This window comes from Convolutriloba macropyga, chromosome 1 (genome assembly GCF_964194025.1).
Source record: "Convolutriloba macropyga chromosome 1, txConMacr16.3, whole genome shotgun sequence".
Classification (NCBI taxonomy): Eukaryota; Metazoa; Xenacoelomorpha; order Acoela; family Convolutidae; genus Convolutriloba; species Convolutriloba macropyga.
In genome coordinates, this window is record NC_134468.1 from 34,758,543 (window position 1) to 34,777,150 (window position 18,608).

General features: G+C 38.5%; 2 protein-coding genes across 3 annotated transcripts in view; both read left to right on the forward strand.

Moving 5' to 3' along the window:
- Positions 1-1,652: 1,652 nt before the first annotated feature.
- LOC142338176 (inositol-tetrakisphosphate 1-kinase-like) overlaps positions 1,653-18,608 on the forward strand; it is a 29,194-nt gene continuing 12,238 nt past the window's right edge. Inside the window, exon 1 of one of the 2 annotated variants that reach the window (XM_075387819.1) lies at positions 1,653-2,446. The gene's annotated coding sequence lies outside the window, so the exon portion shown is untranslated. Of the gene's footprint in view, positions 2,447-2,567; positions 2,854-18,608 lie in introns of those variants that run through there. The other variant, XM_075387827.1, reaches the window with a different exon arrangement.
- Positions 9,933-12,015, forward strand: LOC142339456 (uncharacterized). The gene is made up of 2 exons (XM_075389534.1): positions 9,933-11,706; positions 11,768-12,015. Exons 1-2 carry the CDS (start codon positions 9,933-9,935, stop codon positions 12,013-12,015), a joined length of 2,022 nt encoding a protein of 673 aa, XP_075245649.1.

Genomic DNA, 18,608 nt, shown 5'->3' on the forward strand with positions numbered 1-18,608 from the left:
AGTTGTTGCAATTCCATGGAAGGCCATAAGCGTTAATCGCGGCTATTTTGCGGCAAAACTATGGTTGGAAAGCCGTTCCTCAATAATATTCCGTAGTTTGAGATATCTTATTGATCGTAACTCTAATTAAATGAAGCGAGTGATTATGTGAGTCAAGTGAGTTACTAGCTACCTAAGGTATTTGGGTGAAAGAAAGATGTTGCACCAGTTCGTGTGGAAATGGAAATTGACGTCACGCACGCAATTCAGTCGAAGGATTGAATGAATGAATAAATGAATGATCAAAAGTAGATCAAAAGTGAGTTTGAAGTCAAACGGCGTTACAAAATAAAGAGACCAAAAAAAGGCCAGTGATGGCTCCCTCCGCTCCTATCTGCTCCTTATTTCAGCTACCGAACAAAACACTCCAAGGATTTTGCTTTTCTTGAGTTATACTTTGTCATATTCTGTTTAAATATGCTCAAACAAAAGTACGTTTTTTCAATTTCTGAATTAAACAGCACATTCATTGAACTTTATTGTTTTGTGTCCATTTTTGTCAAGGGTTTCTAAACTGATGCTAGAGAAACCAGAGCAATTTTCTACTAGGAGTTTCCCAAGATTTCACAAATATAACAATTCGCCAAAACTGCTCATCTTTGTTACGAAGTACAATGTTGCCTATGAGGATGCGCTGTGCACTTCCTGGTTTTTTACTCTTTGCTCGTAATTGCCCTGGTTTCTCTAGCATCAGTTTAGAAACCCTTGACAAAAAATGGACACAAAACAATGAAGTTCAATGAATGTGCTGTTTAATTCATCAGAAATTGAAAAAACGTACTTTTGTTTGAGCATAATTAAACAGAATATGACAAAGTATAACTCAAGAAAAGCAAAATCCTTGGAGTGTTTTGTTCAGTAGCTGAATTAGGGAGCAGATAGGAGCAGAGGAAGCCATTACTGGCCTTTTCTTTGTCTCTTTATTTTGTAACGACGTTTGACTTCAAACTCACTTCAAATCAACTTTTGATCATTCATTTATACAATCCTTCGACTGAATTGCCGGCGTGACGTCAATTTCCATTTCCACCTGAACTGGTGAAACATCTTTTATTCACCCAAATACCTTAGGTAGCTAGTAACTCAATTCACTCGCTTTGTAGAATTTTTTGTGAAGAGTCTGCCGTCTTCGACTTATGCCTTAGTAACTGCATGATGTCGAGATCAAGCAGTATTTGATCAAAATACGTGAATCAAAGTACGCTGGGATCTGAAATAGGTTCATCGAAATACTTGAATGCAACGTTTTTAACAATTTTTCTAACGCTGATTCTGATTTTATTTTTTAGGATGGAAGTTCTTCATGTGCCAAAAGTTTCTGTTTTTGCTCAGAAGCGACAACTACCACAAAATGTAATTTTTGTTTCTCGAATCAGGTGTTTTACTTACCTGACTTGAAAAATATCGCGTGGGCTCTGTTTTGTCAGTAGAAGATATTAGGGATGTTTTTGTATTAATTTCAAATATTTGCGCATTTTTTTCAAGTGTTGAAGATGTCTCATTTACATTTTAATAGCTATAATTGGTTTTCTATTGGTTTTTTTACGACTCCAAGAGGCGCATTGGTTTTCTATCGGTCTGATTGTTGTTTATTAGAGGAAGCATTTTTTTGTTCGGGCTGATTTTCGACCTAAATACGAAAGTTTAAAACGCTGATGCAAATAATTTTTTGCTGAGCCAGAAAAATTGTTCGTACTTGTGCCGGAATTCGTCATTAACTTCGTCATTTGACTTCGAGCCGATTTTCTGACGTTGTAGTGCATATAGTGTGGTATATGATAATGTTATCATACACATACTAACACTATTGATGTGATAGATACATCTTACAGTTATTGGACCTAGGCGATTTTTCCACTCACGTCTTACTGTATTACATTCATACATCGACAGACAAATGGCCATCAATGACCTAAACTCTCACTATGCACGTTCAAACATTATTCATCTATCGCCAGGTCTTTCATGAATTCAATTTGTTTGTCGTGGTCTTTTCCGATAGCTACGAAGATTAAATTATATTACCTTACCGCCAGTATTGGGAAGAATAAATTGATACACTTTGATATAACATTTAAAACGCCAGCCAATATCTACCCGTCGCATGGGAAAAGTGAATGTGTATCTTTATCTGAGCCTTATCCTCTAAGTAAGGAATTGAAATCAACGAAATCATCGGTGCCAAGCCAAGAACAGTTTCCTTACCCACTCAACCTGCAGAAGCAAGTGCGTTATACGGGGAAACATACAAAAAAGGGAACGAGAGATCAGACATCCAGCGGAAAACACAAAAATGATTCGCGAATGCCAAAAATTTACGGATAGAGGCATATTATGTAACAATCTTCTCTAGGTCGAAGCTGTCTTTAAAACAAACTCAATACATACTTACGCCTTAGCACATAAGGTAGGAGATTATTCGCAATATTATACGACCATTTGGATATCCTATTAACACAACTAAAGGTTTTGAGACAAGCTAGAAAGGTTTTGAGACAAGCTAGAGTTTTACGCGACGTATTTAGCGCAAAAATGTTAGATACAAAGTGATGTTGGAAAAAATCTGATCCGATTGACGCCCTAGCCCTAGACTTAGCAATTATAATGGAACTAAGCCAGAAGCATGGTTTTTTTTGTTTTTGATACACCTTTGTCATCAAAAAGCTTAGGAGAAGTTTGTTATATTGGAAACAACCTACACTGTTCAGAACAACTCTCAGACCGAAAAGAGCACCCAAACCCTGTAGCGTTTGGGGGAAAACCTGAAGCAGCGATTGAAGAACCAACTAGCTCACAAGGACATAAATTCAACAAGTGTGGTTTGCTAAATCATTTTGCACGGTTGTCTACGACCTAGGTACAGAACAGGGTCCACTATAAAACGCACGCGGTCTGAAATGTTGAGGCTACTACACAAGGTATTGAATTAAGCGACACAAACAGAAATGAATTTTTGGACCAATTAGTCGCTGCCATTATACGTAAACTTCTAGACGAAGAAGAAAATTTCGGATTGACGATGATAGCACAGATATTGCTATCTACAAAAACGAAATTAACAACACAGACAAAATTTCTTTTGGACTCAGAAATTTTAATACCATACTCACGAAGTATTATATACTTAAAAGGCAATATAGAGTATATAGATTAAATTCTTACACAAACGACTCAGTAGAAATTGTGTGAGAACTATTTGCTTTATTAATTTAGGAGAATTGGATAAGTCCATTAACGTAGCATTGGATTCAAAGATTATCAACAACATCCGCAAAAATATAATATTCCAAATATATCATATTTACTGGATAATAACGTACAAGACATTAAACCTGACAAAACAGAACTGGAATTTCCGTTACAAATTGATACAAGCAAACATTGTTACTTCCACAAAGTCTGAGTTAAGCCAACTGGCTCTTAGACATTCATAACCGGATTCTACGGAGTAACAAACATGTCCGCAGAATTTCAAAAAGCAATTGTCATGACAGTTTCAGGTCTTACTAACACTTATTGTTTCTTAGATGATAACTTGAGCAATTCAATTAGTTCAAATGAAAAGCCTCTTAATCTTGTACAAGGTTGGAACAAAGGAACTTTTTGCAATTAGCTTAAGAATTGTAAATTCGCTTGAGAAGAAATTTAATGATCGGGACATAACATCTCGAAAACAGGAGTAATTCCCTGAGAATCTAAAACAGAAGCAATTGGAGATTTAAAAGCCCCAACAAGCGCAAAGCAACTCAAATCATTTTTTCGTGCAACTTATCATTTAATAAATTTCGACCAGACTTCAGAGAAGTGTTAAAAATGGACAAAATATGCCTGGTCAGAAAAATTTCAATTCAAACAAACTGAAATTGAAAGAACAAACAGATTGAAACAACAAACTAAAATTATTGCAGAAAATACTTATTTCGACAATAAGTTGACAACGAAGATTAAATGCAACGCATCACGTGAAAGGTTGGGTACAGCATTGGAGGAATTATTTGAAGAGGCGTGGAACACCATAGCATTCACATCTCGATTCCTCAATAATTTTGCTGAGCAATATAGCATTAACGAACTATAATTACTCGGACTCTTATGGTTAATCGAACGTGTCAAACAGTACATCTATGGTATGAATTGCAAAGTTCTCATAGATGATAAAGCATTGCTGTTTTACAAAACCACACAGCCAACAAAACATATCAAAGTTGATTAACTCGATGGTTTGACAGATTGATCGATCCCATACGACTTTGAAATTGAACATGGGATTCGTTTACTACATATCCAGAGCCCCTTGTTCAATTGCGAGCAAAGTAGGCAAATTTGGTGAACAATTCATAGTAGTAGTGAGAAATGGGGTGGTCTACCGCACAGAAAAAGGATCCCTCCACTTATTAGTCTCGAACCCAATCTTTTAGTGCTTTCATATGTTTCTCATAGTTTTTTAGCCTAAACCACCGTACTACAGGAGCATCATTTTGAAACGTTTTTGGCAATCATATACCGAACTTCATCAAGGTTAGTTCATACAAAGTTCGTTTTATGGCCCATTATTTACTGCTTTATCTTTGTGTTTGACATATCGCAAATTGACTAATTTGCTTTTGGTCCTTTTTGCTTGTCTTGAGTGCTCAATTTACCAAACCGCTTCTGGGTAAATTTGATTTTGAATCAAAAACTGTTCTTTTAGATAAAAGCTAAAACTCATTTATTGCTGCACGTTTTGGTATCTCTATCTTTGCCGCCTTTTATCTAGTGTAGACTCAAAGACTAAGAAATGCTACAATTTAAATACGAAAATCTTAACCGTTCTCTTTCGCGCATACAATAGTACAGCTTTCAAACAAGATTTCTAATTAAGAACAATTTGTAGCAAGAAGACAGCTATGATTATTAAATACAAGGAACAATACAACAATGCTTTTAATAATCAAATTTAATGTTATTGTTTTGCGAATGATAATTTCAAAATTATTCTCTTGAGTCTCTAAAGTTTATCAGAGGCATATCATCCTCTGAGGCTAAATCAACAACCTCGGGGGGGGGGTTATTTTTGCTTTCAGTCTCCCGCATTCTTTTGATTGGTTTGACTTCGGCAATCGGGATCAAACGCTTATTGATTTTCTCTCGCTTAGCCCTCATATAGTTTCTATGGTGAAGCATCAGGGCTGTAAATTCACGTAGATGAATGGCTGTGTATTGCAATGCCCACATATCACCTTTGAGGCTGAACTTCTTAAGGTAGAAGAACACACTCAGTATGATGTCCTGCGGGTCGAAGTATTTGACCGCAAATCTGTAGTACGTGTTGTCTGTATCTAAATAGAAACAAAATTGTCTAGACATTTATGTATCAGAACCCCTCTACCCATCCGCATACAGTTTTAATACGCACGTTGATATTCTAGAATAAACCCTAATTAGTTGGAACATATATGAAATATTACCCTAAATAGAAACAAAATTATCTAGAGATTCAAATCAGAACACCTCTACCAATCCGCACAGTTTTAATAAGCAGATTGCTATTCTACAATAAACCCTAATTAGTTGGAACATATATAAAATATTACCCTTTATGTCTCGTATCACTTCGCAGTTTTTGCTGTCCATCCTCATGCGTTCGCAGACATTGAAATTAATCACGATTCGGCCTTCTGTGTTGAATTTACCCTCGGAGATTAGTCTCAGTATATCAGACTCGAGAGTACAAGAGTCCATTATTTCTGAGAAGTGCTGTTCAGGTATCACTACTGACTGGTTCAGATATCGTTCGTCGTTTGCGAACTTAAACAGCGTTATCTCAATATTGCTCCCGTTCTCCGATTCATCTCTCGCAACTCGAAGAAGGCGGGTTGATGTTTTATAATCAAAGAAGTATCCACCAGAGACACTTTCCATCATCGACTGGGACTGAAGTTCGGTTTGATTTTTTTGAAATTCGGTTTGATTAAAATTTGAGTTTGTTGAGATGAATCGGTACCTGCGTGAGCCCTTTTTATACTACTAATCTTTTATTGATAACGGTAATGGTCGCGTAAATCAGAAATATCTTGGTGTTTTTATAGCTTTTTGTCCAGGTCCGTGCATATGGAAAACCTGTGTTACCACCTAAATTGGTGCGACTTAAGCCTGCATAAGTCGAATTTATCTTTTCGGCGTGAACAAGTTTTCACTAGATACATTCAATACCAACAACCATCTTCTTCATGAACAAACATAGTATCAATTTATCAGCAGGTGATACCAATATCAAATATATGAGCCAAATAACGGAGACTTCTTTCATTCGGTCCTAATTCCTAAACTTGTGCCTCTGCTGAGCAGTCAAGAAAAATTTACTCCGTTCTCTAACTTTCTGTCGAATTTGAAATAATTCTGAAATACAATCAGAATCGAATTTATGATATTTTCCAAAATCGGTAGCACTAATAATCCAAAGTTGTGAGGTGAGAATCGTTCACGTTATTGTTAGAACTAATATCAAGAAAATGGGGTATGGGTTGGTCAATATAATGAACTGATGAAATGGGATATGCGGGTATGAGGGAAAGAAAGAGGGTTTTAGGAACTTTATGCTGGGTGCTCTTGAAGAGCGAAGCTCTTTTTTTTTACCGAAAGAGCTGAGCTCTTATTTTTGAGTTTAAAGTTTCCGATCGCTGAATATGAACTTCACTGGGTTGTTCATTTTTTTCAGAAAAAATTTCGCATTGGTTTGTCAGACCACACGCATCAACAATTTTTGGTGCTTTTTTTTTCAGTGAAATTTTAACTCCTTTTCGATTCATACCTTGAATTGAAAATTTACTTTTGGTTAATCTATCGGACTGGCTGACAAAATGGACTTTATGCTAAGCTAGTTAAATACGAAAAGTTGTGCTCTTCCTGCTTTTTTTCTCAAAAAAGATTTGAGTTTAATTACCGATATCCGTCAAGTTACTGAAAATTTTATGCATATTGACCAAAAGTCTGAAACTTTGAGTCCCGTTTGATTTTAATTGCTAATCAAAAACAGATCGGCATGCTATTTTGAGATGTGCTCTCAAAATTAATAGTTCGTGGTCTTGATAGTACTGCTAAAAGCATTCAAAAATTACAACAGAAAAAGCAAAAATTAGGAATCCGTAATTTTTGTGATGTGAGGGAGCTGCAAGTAACAAAGGAAACAGAGTTGAGGTTTTGAGCTTCAGAGTGATGTTCAAAATTTTCGACTTTGTTTTTTTCTCATATGCAGCTTTCTTATACCTCGCTAAGATTACTGAAATCAGTATGCTTTTTGATGTGAGAAAGCTGCAAGTTACAAAGAGAACAGAGTTGATGTTTTGAGCGTCAGAGTGATGTTCAAAATTTTTGACTCTGTTCTTTTGTTTCTTGTAGTTTTCTTGTACATCACTAAGGATACTGAATTCTCCTTCTGGCTTCCGTCAGTCTTGGCTACCTCTCGTGGAAGGGACCAAGCAGAAGTCGGTTGGGGGATAGTTGGGAAATAGATTTCGAAAAACTTATGTTTTTCGAAGTCTGTTTTCCGACTATCCTCCATTACAGGAATTAAACAAAAAAAGATGCTTGGACTCCCGGTTTTGAATAAACTGGATACTTGCATCTTTTCTGGCTTGTTCAATTGAACAACTCCAGGGACTTCCTTGTAGCCACTTCCTACAAGGAATAAATAATAATTGATTTAATTAGTTTGTTTAGGCGTTATGGTGAAATGCAATTTGTGTAATCAAGACTTTGCGAAACGACAAGATTTTCTATTGCATAGGCATCAAAAACATTCCGAGCTGCCTGATCAGAGTTTTCGATGTGGCCATTGCCAAACTGTTCTTACGCTTGCCAAAAACTTAGTCCGTCACCTAAAGAACGTGCACAAGTTTGATCGTTCAGTAAGATGCAACACATGTCAGACCTTTTTCGGTCAACAGGACGCATGGCAGAAACACTGCACGGATGAGCATTCAGTGACTGCTCCTGCTGCCAGAACAAATCCTGCTCATTTTGTCAAAACGATAATTTTTTATTAGAGCGTGAAAGAAAAGCTATTCGGGAGCACTTCCAGTCCTTTCGGCTGAAATTATCAGGAGACTCCAGTTTTGACCCTTTTGAGTTTCTTGTTAATAAGGAAAGTGATTTCATTGACTTCGTCAACAGCAAACTGGAAGATCTGATATTGATCAAATTTGGAATGTGTATTGAAGTGAAATTTGTGAAGCCGTTGACCGATGATAGCACTGTTTGCTTTTTTCACAGTCCAATGGAAAGCCTCTCGACGACTTTAACAGCCGACGAATATTTTTCACACGTCGATAAACTGTTGACTAAAATCAACGTTTTCCGCACAGCTGGAAGTGGATGGGTTATTGAAAAATTGCATTTAGTTGAGCTGAAGGTTACAAAGTTTGCGCCTCTCCGAGCCGGATCATATATAGCTACACCGCCGGAACTCGAAAATCAACGAAAATCGGTTCTGAACATCAAGAATCTAAAGGATAATTTTTGTTTTCTCTACTCTGTGTTGGCTGCGCTTTTCCCTATAAAGCAAAATCAAGAAAGACCTCAAAGTTACCGTCAAAATTTTAGCGCACTTCACTACAATCTGAAAAAATGCCAGTTGCTCTGACTGACATACCGGCTTTTGAGAAAAATAATGACCTTAAAATCAACGTCTTCGCTTATGAAGACAAAATTTTATCCTGTTTATTTGAGCAAGTACAGAGGCAAAACCAAAAGAATAAATTTGTTACTTTTATCAGAAGAAAACAATTGGCATTATTGCCTGATAAAAAATTTGGATCGTGTTATGAAAGTTTTGCTGCGTTCACCTGCCACCGCCAACTCAAAGAACAATATACGAAAATTTTGCGAGCGTTGTCTACAGAGCATTGCGCGAGAAAAGATTAAGCTGCATAAATCTCTCTGCGAGCATCATCAACCTCAAGTTATTCAGATGCCTGAAGAAGGGTCAACGGTGAAATTCAAAAATTGGCAAAAAACTTTCAAATGCCCTTTCGTGGTTTATGCGGATCTAGAGGCTCTCGACGTTCGAACTGAGGCTTTTGAATCAGTAAAGGAACTTGTCAGAAATGGCTTAAATGAAATCTCTGCTTCGAGTTTTGTCGTTGAAAAACAGTACCCTTGTAGTTTCGGTGCTGTATTAGTTGACAGCAGGAATTCCAACGTGCAACTAAAGAAGTTTTATAGAGGAGAAGACTGCATTTCAGTTCTGATGAGTACTCTGCGAAGTTGGGTTAAATGGGCGGACTCCGAGCGACAACGTTATCGCTTTCTAAAAATGTCAAATTCTGCGAAACAAGACAGCGCCGTGTTGCATTTGTGAAAAAAATTTTCTAATCACTGAGGAGAAAGTAGTCCATCACTGTCATTTAACTGGAACTGTGCTTGGAGTGGCGCACTCAGCTTGCAATTTAGCTGTTACAGTTGGATCGTTTTTACCGGTTCTCTTTCATAATTTGTCGGGATACGATGCTCATCACATAGTGAAGTACCTTGTGTTGGAGGAAAACGAAATTCTCTCTGCAATATCAAGAACTGAAGAGACGTTTATTTCTTTCTCGGTTCAAGTTCCTGTTAAGACCTACATCAATAAATGTGGTGTTGAGAAAATTGTTCGAAACGAAATACGCTTTCTCGATAGTTTCAATTTTATGGCTTCAGGTCTTGATTCTTTGGCTCAGAGGTTACAAGATGGTGATCTTAAGTTGCTTCGTAGCCATTTTGCTCAATACTCAGATGCTGATTTCAAAAGAATTAGAAGCAAAGGAATTTTTCCCTACTCCTATCTGGACTGTTTTGAAAAGTTTAAGCATGGTCTTCCCGTTTACGGTGAAGAGTGGAAAAACACATTAACAGGAAAGATAGATATCACAGAGTAAATGCAACAGAAAGCTGTTGAAATGTATCAGTTGTTCAAATGTGACCACTTTGGAGATTACCAAGATGCTTATTTGGAAACTGATGTCTTTTTGCTGGCCGATGTATTTGAACTGTTCCGTTCAGTGTGCATTAATGTTTACCGTCTAGATCCAGCATACTTCTACAGTGCACCGAATCTCTGCTGGGACGCAATGTTGATAACAACGGACGTTGAACTTGGATTGCTTTCGGATGTTGATATGCTCCTCTTTTGCGAAAAAGCAATCAGAGGTGGTCTCAACGGAGTAGGAGCCCTTCGCCACTTTCGAGCAAACAACAAGGATCTGAATGGTTACAACAAGGATCAAAAGTCAGTTTATGGGGCGTTTTTAGACGTTACCTCGCTTTATGGTGGTATAATGATGAAAAAACTGCCAAAAGAGGGATACCAGTGGGCTGAGTTTGCTGATATTGATTCTCTCATTGAGACTTATAAAAACAAAGATAGTGTCGGTTACTTTGTCGAAGTTGATCTCAATTATCCCGCCTCGATTCACAACGATCATTCTGATTTTCCACTGGCTCCTGAGAAACTTTTTATTAGCGACGACTGGTTGTCACCCTATAGTAAGCAGTTAGCTCAAAACCGGGCATCTGTTCCGAAGCTTGTGGAAACTTTGTTTGATAAGAAGAATTATATCTGTCATATTGAAAATTTGTTGTTTTATCTGGAACAGGGACTGAAAGTGGTTGCTCTTCATCGCGTGCTCCAGTTTAATCAGTCAGACTGGTTGCGTCCTTATATTGAAAAGAACACTTCTATGCGAAAAATGGCATCAACTACCTTCGAAAAAAATTTCTACAAACTTATGTCCAACGCCTGTTTCGGGAAAACCATGGAGAATAAACGAAACAGAAAAAACATTCAGTTTGTTTCGGATCAGGTTAAAGCTTCGAAACTAACATCAAAACCGAATTTCAAATCGTTACAAATTATCAGTGACAACTTATGTTCCCTTTACTTTTCCGTGCCAACTGTTAAATGGGATAAACCAACGCCTGTGGGAGCGGCCATCCTTGATCTTTCTAAACTCGCACTATACAATTTTCATTACAACGAGATGAGACCAAGATACGGTTCGCGAATTTGCGTCACGTATAAGGACACGGACTCACTTTTGTATCGCATAGAGACTGATGATCTGTATAAGGACATGGAGGAGTTCAAACATTTGCTAGATTTGAGCGACTATCCAACATCTCATCCACTTTTCGACCCGACAAACAAAAAAGTTCCTTTGACAATGACAGATGAATTAAATGGATCAGTTTTGGAGGAAAGTGTAATCTTGCGATCGAAAATGTATAGTATCAAATTTGTCAGCGGTGTGAAACAGAGTGCAAAGGGCGTTCAGAAGGTACTTAAGAAAACGCTTCATCACGACAAATACCTCCAGTGTCTTCAAACAGGTGTTAGCAGCAGGGCGCCAATGACCAGAATACATTCCGCTAATCACCAGATACAAGTTACCACTACAAATAAAACAGCTCTGAGCTGTTTCGACGACAAGCGGTTTATTCTTGATAATGGCATTGACAACTTACCGTACGGTCATTATAGTCTTGGCCAGGAGCCACCAAAAACTTGCACAACCAGTACTGACTTTTCAAGCGATACCGACGACGACGATCGAGCTTCACTGTCAGCTGTCGAAGAGAAGAACTTAATTGAGTTCAAAGAGCTCACTCCACATGACGCAGATTCTGTCTCCACGGCATCAACTTCATCTTTCGGTTGTTAAATGTTTTTTTAAATAATGCAATTAGAACAAATTTTATAGTGACTATGTTTTAGCTCCACCTGATCCCGGGTTCTCTCCGCGAGAGTTCGATCAAAATGAACCTACTTTGAATTGGAGTGATCTGAGTGACAATGAGCAAAAGGATGATAGCGAGAAAGAGTGTGGGGCTGGGAACCCTTTCATTTATGATGAGGCGATAGAAGACGAATTGATTGGCGAGAGCGATGATGAAAATTGTTCAATTGAAGTATTGCCTGCAAAGCGATCGAGGCTGATTGTTCCTTACTCTGACTCAGACTAGAGAAATTAGAAATGTCAAATACAAATTTTTATTACATAATTTTGAACGTGTTTTGACTGCAGTCGGCTATTAAAAAATCGTATCAAATTTACTTCATTAATCAAATCAATATTTTTAACTGCGCTCTCAACAAGGTGTCGAAATTGCTTCATCGCACTTATGCAGTCTTTTGAGTCATTGTAGTAGGCATGTCCAATTTTTTCAAAAATTTTCAATGCGGTGTAAAGACAGTACATGCCACACAAATTGGAAGATTGGGATTGTGGATGAGGTGATGAGGCAATTTCATGAATAGTATATTTGTCACAATTTGAATAAATAATATGCACCCTTTCGTAGAAATCGACATTGAAAGTTAGTGGAATTGGCAAGCTATTCCAAATTACTATATTAGTTATTGACTTCTTTGCTGGCTTAACATGACTCTCTCTACCACGCCGCCTCTTATTTGAGTTTGTAGTAGTTCCAGAAAAGGTTGAATGAATAGCAACAATCAGTATCCAATGTGTTCCTCTCATATAAGAAGGGGAAGTGTTTATTATTTGGAAACGAGCGCTGTGTTGTGCTATTTTTGTTGGCCGACCATACGCCTCCAAAAGTAAACTTTAGGAGACAAAACTTTTTAGCTACTTTCTTAATAGACATGTTATTCATTGAAAATAGTTTGGTTTTGGAGATGTTTCTTTTTGCGTCAATAAAGACCTGACTGAACCTTTCTCCAATCAAAAAAAGTTCAACTGCCTCTGGGAGAGCTTGAGAGAAAAATAATTTGAGGGTTATTGGTGCTCCTGTCAATTCGGGGAATAATGTGAGGTTTTTAGACGCCTCCTGTGATGATGTCAGATCAAAGGTTACAATGAATTTGTTTGCAAAGTCCTTCAGAGAAATTTTGTTTCCACCGTTTTTAAATCCCAGAGCCGTTAAACTGTTGTGATATATGCGGACATTGTTCTCTGTGTCGACGGGAGTGCCTGCTATTGGTAAGCCGTTACCGCGTATTATTTCGATTCGTTTCATGTCGTGCTTGTGATACAAGAACGGGTTTGTGTCCTTCGAACCTCTAAACTTGTCGTTCGCGACCATGCACAACGTTAAGCGTCTGATTGGCTCAGTTCCAAATATGGACTCTTTAACAAAAGAGTTTTGTCCAGATTGCTTGATGAAGCTTTTGCACAAGGATTCTATATAAGGATACCTTGCAGGAGCTTTTAGCAGTGCCCTTTCAATTGAAAGCCGAACGGACTCGGTCACAGTAATTTTGCGAACGAACAGCGAGGCTTTTTCAATAACTGCTGTAAACATTTTGTCTGAGTCGTCACCTAAGCTAATCAGACTGAACTCATTACTGGCGCGGTAGAGTTTTATTGGAATGTCAACTTCCGGGAGCATTAGTTTTTCGCAACTGAAAAAATCCACATAGAGAGAGCCATAGAAATTGAACGTGTAGTCGCCGGTCAATGTGTCCTTTAAGCGGTATTGCAGCCATTCTGATTTATTGGCATCTGATGAGGGTTCTGGATCGTAAGTGTATCCCTGACAAGCTGCCCAAGTCTCCTTACTATCACTGTTTGTTGTCAACTCGGTCTCCAAAAAAGCGCGATGATGGTACGTGTTGTTGCTGTCTGAAATCAGAATTCCATTACTGTATACTTCAACTTGTAAAAACAGACTGTGTAGCGCGTTATTTGCAAAAACAACCTTGCTTGCGTCGCTTGCCTTGATACGATCTTTTCCATCGGGCGTGTAAATAGCCACTTGAAGTCCTAATTGTAAAAAATTGAGGTCGATGCAATTGCGTTGATCTCCACAAATCAGAAAATCCAAGGTTGGACCTCGAGAACCAACTTGTGGGTAGATTTCCTGGTCGAATCCGCTTTCATAATTAACAAGAACATTGGGTTTTTCGAAAAAATCTAGCGCTGTATGTGTTACAGGGTTGGCAATATCTGCTGCTAAGGTCGTAGTACTTTATGTACTTTATGTTTGACAAAATATCAGTTCGACTGCGTTTGGCTTTTGAATTTTTAAAAGTGCTGCCGTTGATCGTTTTTGCAGTCCGCTTGCGAGAGGTTGTCTTTCTTATCTCGTGTATTTGCTGATAAGGATTCCCTGGGGGGGGGCTCCCGCCCGCCACCGGGCGTACGGACGGCGCGGCGACGCGGGCCCGGGCGCCCGATGCGTGCGTGGAGCGCGGTCCTTTCGGCGCCGCACGCGAGCGGGACGGCTTCACGGAGTCCGAGATTGTTTTTCAAACTGATTTTTTGATCGAATCTTTCGCAACAGCTTTTAGCTTCTTTTTTCCGGCTATCATCTGACCAATTTCTGGAATTGCTGCACTGACAAGATTCCGTCCAACCTTCTTGGCAATCGGCAATGCGTATTTTTTCAAAAGAGGTAATGTGCAACGGCCAATACGCACAGCTAGAGCACCAAGACCAGCGGCGCCTGAACCAAATTGTCTGGCAGGGCCTACATGGGTAACAAAATTGTCTTGATTTCTTGAAATTTGAGCGTCGTAATGTGCGTCCATGAGCGACTGCTTTTTGTGTTCGTAATGGGATAAATGATTTTTATTGGGGCAAAAGTTGGAATTTCAGAGTCAGCCAGCTGCGACCTATTGATAGAAAAGGCATAAGTTGGCCTGTTTCATCGCGAATAGTTATGGTTATTGATTGAAATGATGACTTGACTACATCTTTCCACTGCAGGTTTGAGAAGGATTGGTGACAAATAGTTGCTACCTCGTCTAGTTTCCTATTTGATGTACTGTTGATCGCAATTGGTCTAAGAAGTGATGTGAAAGTGTTGCCCAGTATTTCATCCTGTATGAGGTCACAATAGACAAACATTGTATGGCGCCCACCTGAAATGTCAACTGGAAATTTTGGGTTGACGCCAACTTTAAGAATGTCTGTACCAAGAATATTTTGAAGGTCACTGGAAATGAGTTCTATACTGGATGGTGTTTCAAAGGGTTTTGTTCCGTTCCATGTCTGTTGGCCTTCATCTTCACTTGAGCTGGCGGCTGTCAGAAAACCGTCCTCCTCGTTTTCTGTAGACTGGAAATCATCTTTTTGGTGACCTCGTGGCAATATTTTTAGCTTTTGACTGTGACTTGATATACACCAATTGTAAGGCCAATCAGTTGCGTGTCTTGATCGAAAACTCTTAGCAAAAATTTTGCTCATCAAATGATCAATCGATGGGTAGTAGCCGGTGTCAATTGTGCATCTCGAGTTGGAAATTTTTGCAGGACTGTCCGTCGCACCTGTAGGTCGACGCCGACGACGGCCTATGTCAACGTAGAGCTCGTCAGCACTTGTTGGCTCTATTACCTTATCGCCATCATCGTCATTATCATCGTTATCATCTTCAGAGGACTCTGATTCCCCATGATTAGTTTCTAGTAATCCTTGTGTAACGTTTTGAAATTTAGCGGGCCATGAAATTTCGAGCAATGCCACTTGCCAGCGGCCAAATTTTTTGTTGATCAATTGTTTTTGGCAACAAGTTGTGTTGCCGGGGTAAGTGTTTGTGGACAAGTTTGAAATTAAATTTATTGTGAAACTTCTAAGGCTGTCTAATGATGTCATATTAAATTTCGGAATATTTTGTTAGTTCAGCTTCGTAAAATCTGCCGTCTATCGCTTCACTTGTTTCATGGGAAACTACACGGTATGTTGGAGGGTTGAGTGTGAGGACCTTATCTATTCGAAATATCTCGTGACTGAATTGTATCTGATAACCACGATGAAAGGTTTTAATATTTCTCTCTATCCGAACCGTTTCACCAACTGAAAATTTTGGTTTTTGGATCTTCTCGTTCAATGTGAGGGATACCAAGAAGCTTGTATGTTGCTTGGTCACTTTTTTCGGAGCGAGACCAGTCACTCTGTTTACACGCGAGTTGATTACATTGACAACGTTTTGTAGGTTATCTATGTAGCTGCTTGTATGGTTTTCAATCAAGTACTTGTAAATCAGACACTTGATTGATCGGATGTTTCGTTCTGCAAAAGCGCTTTTCTTTTCGTTTCTTGTTTGGTAGAGAATTATTTTTTTCTGTTCGCAAAACTGTTTGAAAGAGCCTAAAAATTCCTTCCCATCGTCAGTCCTTTCTCTGGTCTGATTTTTATTGTCATTGTTGCAAAAGCTCTCCTAGTTGTGGTGGCGTATTTTTTTTTTCATTGGTTGAACACGCAGGAAACGACTTAATGTGTCCACAGCGACTAGTAAATATCTGGTGTTTCGGTTGTCGACAGATAGTGATTGCATATCTGCGAGATCAAGGGACCAAATTTCATTCAAGCGGTATGACTGCACCTTCAGACGGCGAAAACGGTGCCTAGTTTGTTTGATCTTGGTGTATGTTGAGTTTGTTTTCAGATAGGTCTCTACAGTTTTCCGCTTTAGTCCGGTTTCTTTTATCAATCTATTGACACTGCCGTAAGCTGAGGGGTGGTTTGAGTTGGTATAGAATTTTTGTGCAGTTTGTAGGCCACGGCTATGGGTGATTGCTGATGAGATTACCCTTTCATTTCTGCATTTTGTGCAAGTAAAAGTTCTGCTGTTGTAGTCATTTACATTTTGTAAGCCAGAGCACTGGTAATGCACTCAACCGCATATTGTGCAGTAGAAAAGCGGTCGTTTTTTGTACTTTTCCCCAAAAGTTTCTTGCAGCTTCCACATTTGAGTTTCCTGGCTGGTCCCGGGTTTCTCTCCACTCCGGCAAGTATTAGGAGCAATTCAATAAGAAGGTGTAGTGTTGAGATGTTCAGTATCTGGGAGAAAACATGGAAAGCCATGTGGTGTTCGAATCTCTCGTAAGTTTAGGGCTGACTGCCTTGGCGTTTGTATTTGCAATTAAGTGTTGAGCAATTTTCAATGCTCTAATCAATTCAAGGTCTGCAGGTGAAAATTGCTCAACACTTAATTGCAAATACAAACGCCAAGGCAGTCAGCCCTAAACTTACGAGAGATTCGAACACCACATGGCTTTCCATGTTTTCTCCCAGATACTGAACATCTCAACAAATCTCTCAAGTTTTTGTGGGATGCTGAATGTTCATCAAAAGTTGAAATAAATTTCTGTCTGATGGAGGTCCTCCGGATTTGTTTTGTAATTTTCCTGTTTGCTTGTCAATTGCTATTGTTTCTGATTTCTGCAACAATTTGATTATTGCTTTTGATTTTTCAATTTTCCCACTTGACAGTCCAGTTGATAGTTGTTCTACTATTTCGTTTGCTTCGTCCGAACTCAAATTATTTTGCTGATGTTCCCTAGCTACCATTTCATCTGTTTCTTGGTTTGACCCACCAGGCTTAGGTACTTGATTGAGGGTGGCTGAAACACTCAATTGAGCTGCAACGTCTGTTTCGTTGTTTTTGTTGCTGTGAGAAAGTAAGTATTCTTTAGTGGTGGAGGTTGAGGTCTGGCTATCTTGTACTGTTTTGTTTCCGTTCAACAGCTCGTTATAGGTTTGTAATGAAATAAGTAAAAACTTTTTTGCTTCTACTTTAGTTTGCTTGCTCATCTTTAAAATGATTTTGAACGGGCTCATAAATTATTTTAATTAGCTGCAATCCCTGATTGCTTGCGAGAAGTTTTTGTTTCTGACTGAACTTCTTATTACAAACAAATGTTAAAATGTTTTTAAATTTTTTTAATTTGCTCTCATTTAAAGTAGTTTGAGCTAATGAGACATTCCCATGAACAATGTTATAAATACAGTCCAGTAGAAACTTTATAAACTCATTATGAAGATGGAGAATTGCGAAACGCTTCAATACAGGTTTGAAGCCCATAAGCAGTTTGAAAGTAGTCAGATGATGTGAATGATTCATCGAGTTGAATTTTATTATCTTAGGTTTGTGAACTGTAAAATATTGTAAAATTGTCCGTCAAGTTTGAACATAACCGTAGCTGCTCACAGCATCGAGGTTCCAGGTCAATCAACAAATGTCCAAATGGTTCCTTGGTTGCAGTTTTATACGCTGACAATAAAAGATTACGGCTGCCCAATTGGCGGCCAAGAACGTCAATTTGTATAATATCTCTGGGGTTTTTCAGCAAAAGCATATGCGTAACATTAAGATCGATTGTTTTTGAGTTTTTACTTTTTTGATACAAATTATGCTTCAATAAAATTGCGTGTCTGTTTTGATGGCGACCAGAAATAACTAGGTTTAAAAATTCTTCTTGTTCGCTGGCTTCATTGTACACATCGTCGAAAACCACTAGTTGACGATTTTTCTCATGAGTAGAGTTGATTTTGCTCCAATCAAGTCCATGAATGAAACTTATTTTTGTGTCAAGAATATTGGCAAGCTCTGTATAAACTTTTTGCCAATGCTGATATACATATGTCACTTTGTCAAAGCTGGGAGAAAATAAAGGTTCTTGTTTGATGAGGATATCTGCAACCAGGCGTGTTTTTCCTGATCCACTGGGTCCGACGACCACCATCATCAAATGAGGTTCCGTTACAATAACTTTATTCATTTGGGTGTGGGAATAAAACAGCCAATACTTAATGCTAAAAGCGACCAAATTTCTGGTCTTTCGGTTGAGAACTTATTGATGAACAGAAAGC

Coding starts and splice junctions, on each gene's coding strand:
- LOC142339456 (XM_075389534.1), top strand. CDS start 9,933: ATGCAACAGAAAGCTGTTGAAATGTATCAGTTGTTCAAATGTGACCAC. Junction 11,707..11,767: donor GGCATCAACTTCATCTTTCG/GTTGTTAAATGT, acceptor ACTATGTTTTAG/CTCCACCTGATCCCGGGTTC.